The sequence below is a fragment of the Ceratotherium simum genome, chromosome 2, assembly GCF_057802395.1.
Source record: "Ceratotherium simum simum isolate JZ-2026a chromosome 2, ASM5780239v1, whole genome shotgun sequence".
NCBI lineage: Eukaryota > Metazoa > Chordata > Mammalia > Perissodactyla > Rhinocerotidae > Ceratotherium > Ceratotherium simum.
In genome coordinates, this window is record NC_141901.1 from 43,706,582 (window position 1) to 43,718,600 (window position 12,019).

The following is a 12,019-nucleotide window of genomic DNA, read 5'->3' on the forward strand; positions in this document are numbered from 1 at the left end:
AACTCAGACATAAATCTCAAACCATCTATCACTTTGAAGTGTTGTCAGCTGTCTTAGGAGGAAAGAAGAGGCAGCATCCACCCACGGAGGTCTCAGCACATCCAAGCAGACATTTCGAGTGTTCACAGTAGCCACGGCTCCAAAGGAAGCAGCTGTGCAGTTGCTGAGCTGAAGGGGTGGGTGGAAGACAGAAGCAGAAGTGCAGCTTAACCTAGTTCTCTCCTCTTAAGTGCTGGGGGCCCAGGAAGTGTGTCTCAGCCCAAATGAGAGGGAAAAGACCTGAGCTTCCGAGTGGAATAAGTGCACAAGACCTGAGTGGGGAGAGAGCAACTGTACCTGTGCTGCTCTCCTCTGGGCCGGTCACCTTAACACTCTTCCTCTTTGATGTGGTAGGTCGTGCCACCACTGATGCAGCGGGGCTTTCGGCGAGCCCTCCGAGGGCTGGCTGGGCTCTGATCCCGGGGCCTTTGAGATCCAGAACCACAGCCTCCCGAAGTGGGAGCACAGCAAGGAGCAGAGCAGGAAGCCAGGGAGGGGTTTGGGTACTGGAGAGGGGAGCAGTGGGGAGCACTTGGAGGCTCCCAATGTTTCTGTTTCTGCTGTGACATCACTGGACTAGTGGGTAGAAGCTGGAAGAAAAAAGAGCAGTTAGGTCAGGGCTTTGGATATCTTTTTCTCTCCTCCATGGGCTGGAGCTGTCAAAATGGACCCTAGCATTCACAACCTGTTAAAATTCATCCCAGGTGGGTGCAAAATGGATTTGAAAGAGCTAAATATTTGGGGAGTAAATCATGGTGGGAACTCCCAGGGGACCCACTCGCCAACAGCCAAGCTAATAACTTACTCTTCTTAAACAAGAAAAACAAACTACAACTTAGTTGAGCTGATAGTCCACTTTTCCCAGGCCAGTGTCCACCATGGTCAAGCTTAAAGGAGAACCAAGTCTCTGCTATTTCTTCACTCAGTCTTATTTTGCCTTGAGATTCCTAAGCCTGCACATATCTTCTCTGCTTCTCCGGTTCCCCAGCTTCTACGGCTTTCTCCCGTGTTAGATCATTTGAGGTCTTTTGCAAGGACCCACTTCCATTCCCTTCTGCCTTCCCCAGACCTCTCCTACTTGGCTTATCTACTCCCTGGGAAGAGACAAGAGGGGAGATCAGGACTGCCTTAGCTGCATCTAAGTGAGGGATATCCAAGTGTCTCCCTACCCAGAAGTAGCCTCACCCTAGAGGAAGACAGGTAGACAAGTCATCCCCGCAGGAATCTGGAGGCCTTGTGGGGCCGGAAAGGAAGAGGCCTTGTATATATCCTCCAAGTGAAGCCTCCAGGCTACATGTTATTGGAAGGCAGCCATGGAGTGGATTATTTATCCAGATGTTTCATAATTCCCAGGGCTAGATTCCTCAGCTACACACAGCTGGGATGTGAACCAAAGGGATTCCCATGTGAGTGAGGGACCAGAAGGCTGGAACCTTCAGACGGCCTAAGTGAAGGTGGATACACTGACTAAGTCTAGATTACATTCCTGGGGGCTGATCGAGGATACGACAGCTGTTGAGTTCTATCTAAGATTGGAGGGAGAGGGTCAAGTTCAATACCACCTAAGTCTGAAGACGACCCTTCTTGTCCACCCCTGACCCATCATCCATGACTTTCATCATCCAGCTCAATGCCATAACTTCCATGGCGACTTGCCTGGTCTCCCAGCCACATCCAAGTCCTTCATCTTCTGAACTTCATAGACGCCTCTCACATCCTTTATAGCTGCTCAACGTCAAAGTGACCTAAATACTTGTCCTATCTCCTCTATTAAACAGTCTCTTGATGACAAGGACCTTGTCTTTATCACTTCTGCATTCCTGGGGCCTGATACTGTCCCTGACGTGAAGATGATGCTCATTAATATTTGTTGAATGAAACAATCTATGTGCCATTAGAATAGACTTTATGTCTTTAGAAAACAAAAAATAGGAAGAAAATAAAATCCCACTCCTTTTTGTTTTGTGGATCAGATCTTGACTACGTGTGTTCACCATCCTTACCTAAGGCCTTTGTGAACACCCTTTTATAAATAGTACAGAGAAATCTGTGGGTGGACCTCACCTTATAGGACAGGCTGAGAATACTATGGAGAATAAAATATTCGTAAACCCTGCCGTTTCTTAAATGCAAAAGGAGAGCTGTTTATGTAATTATCAAGGGACCTCATGGAAAAGCTTTCTACGGAGTGAAAAGGTTTCCTTCATGTTTCATGAATATTAATATGAGCACATGTTAGCTGTGCTTAGAGTAGGAACACTCTCATCTAAATATAGTTCCTCGTCTTTGGATGCTTCCCTCTCAGAACTGCTGCTGACATGCACAGCTAAGTAAAAAGGTACTGATGAAACTCCTTGATGGAAGGGACAGTGTCTTGCCTGCCTCTCAGTTCCCAATGCCTGACACACAGTAGGGACTCAGGAAACAGTGGAATAAATGAAAAAGATGAACAATTACAAGAGATATTCTGATTATAGGAGCAGTCCCTAAAGACTTCAAATCATATATAAAACAAAGGTAAGCAGGGTTGGGGTGTAGGATGAGGGATAAGTACCTAACCAGCGTGGAAAACAGGACAAGGCCAGAAGACGAACAGCTGTTGGAGCCCCAAATCCAGCAGGACAGGATTACCAGGGCTGGCTTGCTTCATCTGGGAATGCACCCAGGAGGAGGTAGGCTTTGACATGCGGTTTGGATGAAGGGAAAGAAAAGTCCTCATGAGTGAAACAGAAGGTGAGAGAATGGTATGAAGCCTATCTCACCCCATTAGAACCGGACCCTGGAGAGACAGCATCCGATTTATGGGGCTTTGGAGATCATACTCCTTCTTCCCTCACTTCCTTCTCCCTCCTCTCTCTCTTTTTCTTCTTCCTTCTCTTCCTCTTCTCCTTCCCTCAGGCATCAGAAATAATCCTAACTACTTCAGAAAGGCTTCACATACACTAAGCATTAGTGGGAGGGCAAAGTACCTCTGATCACAACATACCTTTTCCCCACCCAGACTGGCACCATATAAACCTAGGCTCCCAAGACCTCACACATCACAAATGCATTTCCCTGAGGTTAACTAACAACTACCCAAACCCTGTTGCCCCTACCTAAGGGCTGAGGGTTCTTTCTGGAGGCTCTGCCCTGGGTGAACTAAGCTTCCCTGCTTCCTCTCCAACTCTGCCAGACCACTCCTCCTAATAATTGCCCACAGAAGTCTCTAGGTCCAGCCAGTGTCAGTACAATGAATTTCATCTCCTTTAGGATGGTGTCAGTGATCTGTTCCACCAGGATTGGCACTTTCAGTGGAGGAGATCAGCATCTAGCTTTTCTCATCCCCTAAAGTGAGCCTTCTTGAGGCTCCTGAGCTGTCCTGTGCTCCCACTAGATTTACAAATCCAGCCAGTTCAAGGTCAGGATCCCAGAAATTTAATGTTCCCCTTTTATTCCCACTCTATCTCTTTTCCTGGATCATGTTGTGTCTATGAGTATGATTCTACGATTTGATATTTATTAAGCACCTACTGTATGGGAGATACAAGAAGCAATAAGCACCCTATCTCATGTTTCAAAGCTTTTATTCTAGAGATAATGTAGACACATGCATAGATAACACAAGACAGTAAATGAAAGACAGGCGAACAGAGAGGCAGGTGAATTCTCATTATGGGTTGAGAATGGAACTAGTCAGCTTAAATTTACCAAATTAGAATGATATTATTTTGAATATGTGATTCCTACTATTATTAGCATCCCATCCTGGTCTGGCAGCAGGAGCTTATCCTGAGAATTACCCACCTCTTCTCATTCTTATCTGTAGTTGTGATACTATTTATCTGAGCAATAGATGTCTCTATCCCTTTCTTTCTTCCTTTCTTAGTGAAAAACTCACTAGAGGAGCTCAACAGTGTATTTGAACTGGCAGAAGGGAGACAACAAACTTGAGATAGATCAATAGACGTTATGCAACCTGAAGAACAAAGAGAAAAAAAAAGAATGAGAAAAGTGAACAGAGCCTCAGAAAAATGTGGATACCATTAAGCTCACCAACATATGTGTAATGTGAGTACCAGAAGGAAAGGGGAGAGAGAGATAGAAGCAGAAAAAATATTCAAAAACAATGGCTGAAAATTCCCCAAATTTGTTGAAAAACAATCTATACATTCAAAAAGGTCAACAAATTCAAAGTAGGATAAACACAAAGAGATCCACATCCAGATATATTCTTGCAAAAGTGTTGAAAGAAAAAGAGGGAGAAAAACTCTTGAAAATAGCAAGAGAAAAACGCCTCATAACTTACAAGGGACTCTAATACTATTAACAAATGACTTACAACAAACGATGGATACCAGAAGGCATTGGAATGACATTTTTAAAATGCTGAAAAGAAAAAAAAGTGTCAACTCAGGATACACATAAAGATCAATGAAAGAGAATTGAGAGTCCAGAAAGAAACCCATCAATGTATGGTCAATTGATTTTTGGCAAGGTACCAAGACATTTCACTGAGGAAACAACAGTCTTTTCAACAAATGGTACTAGGACAACTATATATCCACATGTAAAAGAACGAAGTTGACCCCTACCTACAGCATTTAAAAAAATAACTCAAAATGTATCAAGAACCTAACTGAGAGGCTAAAACTATAAAACTCTTATAAGAAAATATACAAGAAAATCTTCATGATCTTGTAGGGAAACACAACCTCTGCTTTCAAGGAACTTTAATCTGAGATAGATGTATAGCACCTGTCATTAGGAGGCATCCAGTCTAAGAGGGGAGAAAGAACTCTCGACTTTAGAGTGAAGCTGGTCTCAACTGAAACAACACAGTTATGAGGGATATAGGGTCCTTTTGTCTGAGAATTCCTATTTACATAGCATGGTGGTCATCTGTCACTTTGGCCAGCCATCAACTCCATACTTGTTAGTATGCTAGTTGACTTTTTTTGAGGGGACCCCCCAACGTGTGTAGTGTTTGAGCTCTCCCTTGTTACTGAAACCAAAGGAGATCTAGTCCCCTTCTAGCTTCCTGGAATAGCCAAAGAGCAGGCACATACTGAGGATCAGCGTATTTGAAGATCCCTTATGGAACTTTGAGTCTCGAGTGACGGACTAAAGACACAGGGACATCTAGAGGTCATATCAATCACAGCAGTTGTGAGGTGGGAACCACACTATTCCTGCTGTGATGTGTTCCTGCTGTCTGCTCCACCAGACACCTGTGCTTTTTTAATAGATTAAAATATAAATTCAAAGTATTGGCTATTTATCCAGTTCATAATAATACTATCAAGGTGTAATAAACTCAAAGCAAAATTAACAATGATTACATCTCATATGAAATTTGTAATTGAAAATAATTTTGAAGAAAAATCAAGACTTCTTTACAAAATATAGGGATGAAATATTTGACCTGAAAAATTGGACTTGGGACTCAGGGAGAGAAAAGAGAGAAACGACTGATTTTTTTTTTTTAAGTCTCTAATTCCTTTTGTAGGCATTTTTAATTTTTACCATCTTTGCCACATGCTAAATGTATGTTTATAGTTAAATTAACTAAGATTCATGGTCTATTTGTAGAAAGTTCATGTATAATATTCTAAACAAATTTTTTGGCTTAAAAAGAAAGAAACTTGGTGGTGAGTCGGGGCAGTATCACAAAGGGAAGGTGGATGGACTAGGCATCTGTCTCCCTGCCTTGCCTGGGACTGGGTGGGACTCTGAAGAAAGTCCAAAGTCCTAGGCACTGTGTCCTTGAGACACCAGGAGGCTGCACTCAAGCAGAGCTACATAGGATTCACCTGAGAAATGATTTCAGAGGACGGGGCAGAGCCGCTTTTCTCTCCCCTCCTCCCAAATATTTGATTCTATTGATTCCTGCGAGAGAATGGATAGCAGTGAAAAGAATATTAGGAAGCAAGCAGGCAAGGAAGAGTTTAGAACAAGATGGTGAGCAGATGCCTTGTTTTATTGTTTCATTTGAGGCTGCAGATTGCAAGGACATTAGCTGGGGAGTGACTTAGAGTCTGTGACTTGGGGTCTCAGACAGCACAGTTGATGACAGAGGTCAGCAGATAGACTTTTGGGAGAGGATTCAGGCTTCTGAATCCCAGGGCAGAGACATTATCTACCCCAGAGCTCAGAACCTTCACTGGGACATCTCAGCCGCTCAGGCAAACCTAAGAAGAACAGGGGGAGAAGGAAGTGTTAGGCCATTTGTTGCCTCTAAGTCAACTCTTCTTGGCTCAGAGTCCACTTCAACAGCAACAGCCTCCAGAGGACTGACCGCTCCCCCCTCAACAGCAGCTGGAGCCCCCTGAGGGCTGGCTGCAGCAATCAGAGCTCTGGTGTCTGCGGCGGTGGCACCTGCGATGCCTGTGGTGGCTCAGGCAGCAGCCGCCTCACCCAGAGCTGCAGCAGCCCCCAGAGCTGGGGCCACAGCAGCCCCCAGAGCTGACACTGCAGCAAGAGGAGACAAGAGGGCACTTTGGGGGACATTTTGGGCTGGGGCACTTGGGAGGGCACTTGGAGGTGCACTTGAGAGGGGGCTGGCACTGCTGCTGGCTCTGCTGGCAGGACTTCTCAGCAGGTGGGCATTCAGGAGCTGAGGGAGAGTCAAATAGCCAGTCAGACCCAGCACACAGAGGTCTCCGTTATTGTCTTTCTTCTTTCTTTTCCTTACATTTTTAAAGACTGTTCAAGATAAGTCACGGAGAAATTATTTCTAAAATAGTTTGTCAAATGTTTTTGCACTATCTCATTTGAACCTTAGGAGCTTTTTATAAAACAGACATGGATTATCTTCTTTTAACAAAGCAAGACATAGAGGACAACTGTATGGACAAACTTGCCCAAAGTCAGTGTCCTTCAAATGGAAAAGGCGAAACTGGCATTCACAAAATCTGACTCAGGTCCACTCTCTGCACCACCCAGAGTTCTGAAAATGTCTAATCTAGGAGCACTTTAGAGTGGCAGAGCTCTCTGCTAAGGAAAAAATAAGGATTCCCTTTTGGAGGAACTTCCCAGACAGCTTTTCAACAGACATATATTATTATCATATCATATATCATATGTATAATTATCCCATACAATTATGTGTGTGTGTGTGTATATGTGAGTGTGTATATATATATATTTGGGTTAACCAGCACCAGCTCATATATATATAAATATAAACAAAATAGGGTAATGGGATTACTCAAATCATTTCAGAAACAGAGAAGTGAGCCCCAAACCTAATTGTGGGAGGCTGGGATGTGAACCTATGTGTCCTGATCTAGTGACCCCAGGCCTAGTTATGCACCCTCTACAACACACAGCCCCCTCCATTTTCCACTCCTTAGCACCATGAATTTCAACTTGCTACTCACTATTCAACTTTAGGGCTTCTGATATAGATACCCAGGCACCATTCCAGACCAACTAAACGACACTTGGTGAAGGTGAGGCTCATGGATCTCTGTGTTTATCAAGCTCCAAATACACGTCCTCTGGTCTCCACTGTTTGTGACCCCAGTAGAGGCTTTGGGGAAGGGACACGGTTGATTTCTCCAAAGTAAACTCTTCCTTCTGAAAGGAAGAATTGTTTTAACTTATCTAAAATCGAGAAACTCAAAAAGATACAGAACTAATTTTATTTAGAGCATAGAGCACATACACACAAATCGCCCTGGTGTTTCTAATGTCTCCTGCCTTACAGTTCATCATATGCTCTGATGGGAGTATGCATTTGCACAATGTCTTTGAAGAGCAATCTAGCAATATCTAGTCAGAATAAAGACAGACATACTCAAAGACCCATCAGTTCCACTCCAAATTCTATGCCTTGGATACAAAGGAAGGCACGTATGAGAATGTTCAACAATAGCATTATTTATGCAGTACAAACTGGAAACAAGGTAAACATCCAACTGCAGGCGAATGCATGAGTAAGTCGTGAGTATTCTTACATTGGAATACTACGCAATAGTGACTATACATGAAACGAAATAGAGTCAGTTGTATCAACATAGATAAATGTAACACAGACATGGGGTACGTTATCACTTTTTTTTTTTGGTGAGGAAGATTCACCCTGAGCTAACACCCATTGGCAATCTTCCTCTTTTTTTGCTTGAGGAAGATTAGCCCTGAGCTAATATCTGTGCCAATCTTCGTCTATTTTGTATATGGGATGCCTCCACAGCATGGCTGATGAGTGGTGTATGTCCGCGCCCGGAAACCGAACCTGAGAACCTGGGCCACCAAAGCGGAGTGCGTGGAACTTTAACCACTTGGCCATGGGGCCGGATCCCTGTTTTCACTTTTAGAAAGTTGAAAATAAGTTATAATTAATACCTAAACAAAGTATAAATAAAATATAATTAAATACAAGTAAATTCTTTTTAAGTAGAAGTGAAAGCTATACGTTTTAACTTAATTACAAATAAATTATAAGTGAAGGATAAATAAATACAGCAAAGTATATAAAATACAGAGGAAGAAAAAACAGAAAATATAGAATAGTGAATATCTCTGCGTAGAAGAGATATATGAGGGGGATGGTTTCAATTGTATTTATAATGTTTTACTTCTTTACTCGAGTGGAGGATACATACCCAGATGTTCATTATATTACTATTCTTAATATGTATCTGTATAAACTATTTTATTTAAAACATTATGCACATGTAAAATTATACATGTATATATAATAAGGTATTAGTCCATCATATTTCATATATATTAAAATATTTCCAAAATTTGTCTTTTCATTTTGTTTCTCGTCTTCTTGTCTTGCAAAACATTTTATTTTATATATTTGTGTTCATATCTATGTTTCTTTATAATTTCTTTGTTTTTATGTTTAAAAGAATGTTTTTCTCTATCCTGAGATAAAATAAACGTTTGACTATAAGTATTTCTTTCTTTATTATTTAATTTTCCCAAAATATTTAACTACTTAATCCTGTGGAACTCATCTTGGCATATGATATTAAATGAGAGTTTACATTTTCTTTTCAATTAGCCAAATTCTCTAACTCTACATATTGAATAACCATCTTTTCCCCATTGATGACTGACACCTGCTTTATCACATTTTAAATACTTATATAAATTCTATTATATCCAATTCTCTGATTTGCACCAGTCTCATGGCTTGAGGTTTAATTGCACGAAAGTTTCAGGCTGAGAGATAAATATTTATCAGTCTGGGACCTGTGGTGGCTGGGGAAAATAATCTGGATTTCTGGGAAACAAAGGGAGTAAAAGGAATTTCCTGGGACTGGGATCTTGGGATTCTGTCCTTTTTATTCTTTCCCAGGGAGGAGCCTGCTAGGTGTCTTCCTTATTTGGGGGAAGTGGAGAAGTCAGACCCAGCTCTAGCCTCAGGAAATATGGAAGAAATGAAATCAGCTTTGTCATCTAAGCAAAGGTGAGTTTCTAGTTCCTCTGCAAATGTGGGTCAGATGATGTATGGATGCTTCCTGTGACCAGACGCAGATCACACTGGAGAGAACAATTGGTCTTGTGCCATTTTATCCCTTGTCTGACAGAAGATTCCGGACCCAGAGCTGACCTTAGAGTGATGGCCATGGGAAAGGCATTGCTCATGTCGTAGATAAAGGGGAGAACTGGAAGTGAATATGCCCCCGGGAGGAAGAGTCAGAAACTTGACTTTGCTATCGAGGTTCATCCAATATCAGAAGAAAATTGTACCCACGTGTGAGACTGTGTCCCTTTCCCCTAATCTTCACACAAGGGTCAGAAAATGCACATAGAATACTGGGAGAAAAGGACAAATAGCAGGCATTAAACAGGGTAGAAGGACTAGGCTCCCTTCTCCTGCTGTGATTGGCCAGCCCACAGGACCCGGGGCATGGACAAATGTGACTACTTCTCAGACTAGATATTCTAATTTCCAAACTGAGACCAGGTTTGTGATTTAAAATGACATTGCTTGGAAAGATCTGTAAAATCATTACGCCTTCTGAAGTCTTCATTTAGGAATCAGAGGACCATTCCAAGGAGTAAAATTTAAAGAACAGCAGCATACAATAAAAAAGTTATATTTTTATCACATCCTATAAGCTAGGCTTGCTCAATTTGAGGGTTATAGACAGATTGTTTAATATCCACCTGCTGGAGGAAACACGTTGATGACTGGATAAGGCTTCCTAGAAGGATGATATTTGGGGTGGGCCTTCAAGGAGAAATAGAATTGCACAGTGTCCAGATGGCAGAGAAGGAATTGAAGTGAACTTCAGATAGAGGAAATAGCAAGTAATACTGCTAACAGTGGTAGCAGCAGTGGCAGTGCTTATAAAACAACAATAGAAGTTCCCCTTTATTGAGGACTTAAAATATTCTGGATACTGAGCTACAGATAGTAAATTCTACTGCTTCGCATATAAAAAGGCATAGAGATGTACACGTCTAAGTTATACTGAGGCAAGGGGGAGTTGGTCAGTGTAGAAGGAATGTGGGGTTTCATGGGGCAGTGTGAATGGTGAACCTTAGAAATTAAGTTGGGAACACTTTCTGTTGGGTCTTAACTGTGGTACTTAAGACACATGCGCATTATTCTGTAGAGAGCCACTGTTTATCAGAAGTAGAGGAACAAGCTCATAAATGTGGCATAGGGAGCATGTTCCAGGAAAAAAGTGTAGAGGATTTAACGGAGCTGGAAGAGGAAGAAAGAGGCAAGATTTGCTGGGAGGTTAGTACAAGAGCAATTTTTATACCCAAATGTTCCTGCAACTAAACTGATTGCAGAAGTGGTAGATAGGAAATGTATATTTTCAAAATATGTTTATTTTTTTCTTTTTTGTTTTGTTTATTTATTCATTTTTTTATTTGCTTTTTCTTTCGTGTGTGTGTGTAGGAGGAAGGATGTTTTGGTGGGGTAGGTCAAGAGTAGCAGAATGAGTACACGGAGAGAGAGGAACATGGAGGGCCTGGGTTAGGACTCTGAAGATGGCCAGGAACCCAAGAATTTATGTTCACAAAAAGACATTTGAGGCTGGATCACAGCAATGTTGCTTCAGGGCCCAGATGACATAGGACAAAACAGAGTTGGGAGCATTTTTCTCTTTCCCACTCTCACCCCCATTCACCCCAACTTAGGCAAGAGCGCCCCTCTGGTCCCTGGCTCCAAGGCTCTGAGGCCACCACCAGCAGAGGACAGGGTAGAGGAGAACAATCACAACCCAAGAAAAGGATCCTTCTAGAACAAGATGCTGAGCAGATTCCTGGTTTTATTGTTTTCTATCAGTCAGACAGCTCCCTGTAAGGAGACACAGCATGGAGTGACTTAGGGGCTTTGACATGGGGAAGTAAGGGTAGCTGCAAAGATGGAGTTCAAGGCCAGTGGATGGGGATTCAGGAGAGGATTTGAGTTTCTGGACCCCAGAGGGGATGTATTGTTTCGGCAAATATAGAGTTTTCTCTGGGCCCTCTTAGGCTCCGAGGCAAGCCTAGGGGGAGAAAGATGATGTCCTCAGCAGTTTGCTGCCCCCATGTCTGCTCTTCTTGGCTCAGGGTCCACTTCAGCAGCAGCAGCCTCCAGAGGACTGACCGCTCCCCTCTCCACAGCAGCTGGAGCCCCCCGAGGGCTGGCTGCAGCAGTCAGAGCTCTGGTGTCTGCGGCGGTGGGACCTGCGGCGCCTGTGGTGGCTCAGGCAGCAGCCGCCTCCCCCAGAGCTACAGCAGCCCCCAGAGCTGGGGCCACAGCAGCCCCCAGAGCTGACGCTGCAGCAGGAAGAGACAGGAGGGCACTTTGGGGGGCATTTCGGGATGGGGCACTTGGGAGGGCACTTGGGGGTGCACTTGGGAGGGGGCTGGCACTGCTGCTGGCTCTGCTGGCAGGACATCTCGGTGGGCAGGAGTTCAGGAACTGAGGAAGAGTCAAACAGCAAGTCAGATCCTGCACACAGAGACCACCCTGCCCCTCCTTGTCCTTTCAGCATCATTTCTATGATGCACATTTAAATACCCTGTTTAGGATCAG

General features: G+C 43.2%; 1 protein-coding gene across 1 annotated transcript; it reads right to left on the reverse strand.

Annotated features, from left to right (window-relative positions):
- Window positions 1–365: 365 nt before the first annotated feature.
- On the reverse strand, window positions 366–608 carry LCE6A (late cornified envelope 6A). The gene has a single exon (XM_014791715.2). The coding sequence runs from the start codon at window positions 606–608 to the stop codon at window positions 366–368; it is 243 nt and encodes an 80-aa protein (XP_014647201.2).
- Window positions 609–12,019: the final 11,411 nt, after the last annotated feature.

Excerpts from the sequence above, each read along its gene's own strand:
- LCE6A (XM_014791715.2), bottom strand. The coding sequence starts at position 608 with ATGTCACAGCAGAAACAGAAACATTGGGAGCCTCCAAGTGCTCCCCAC.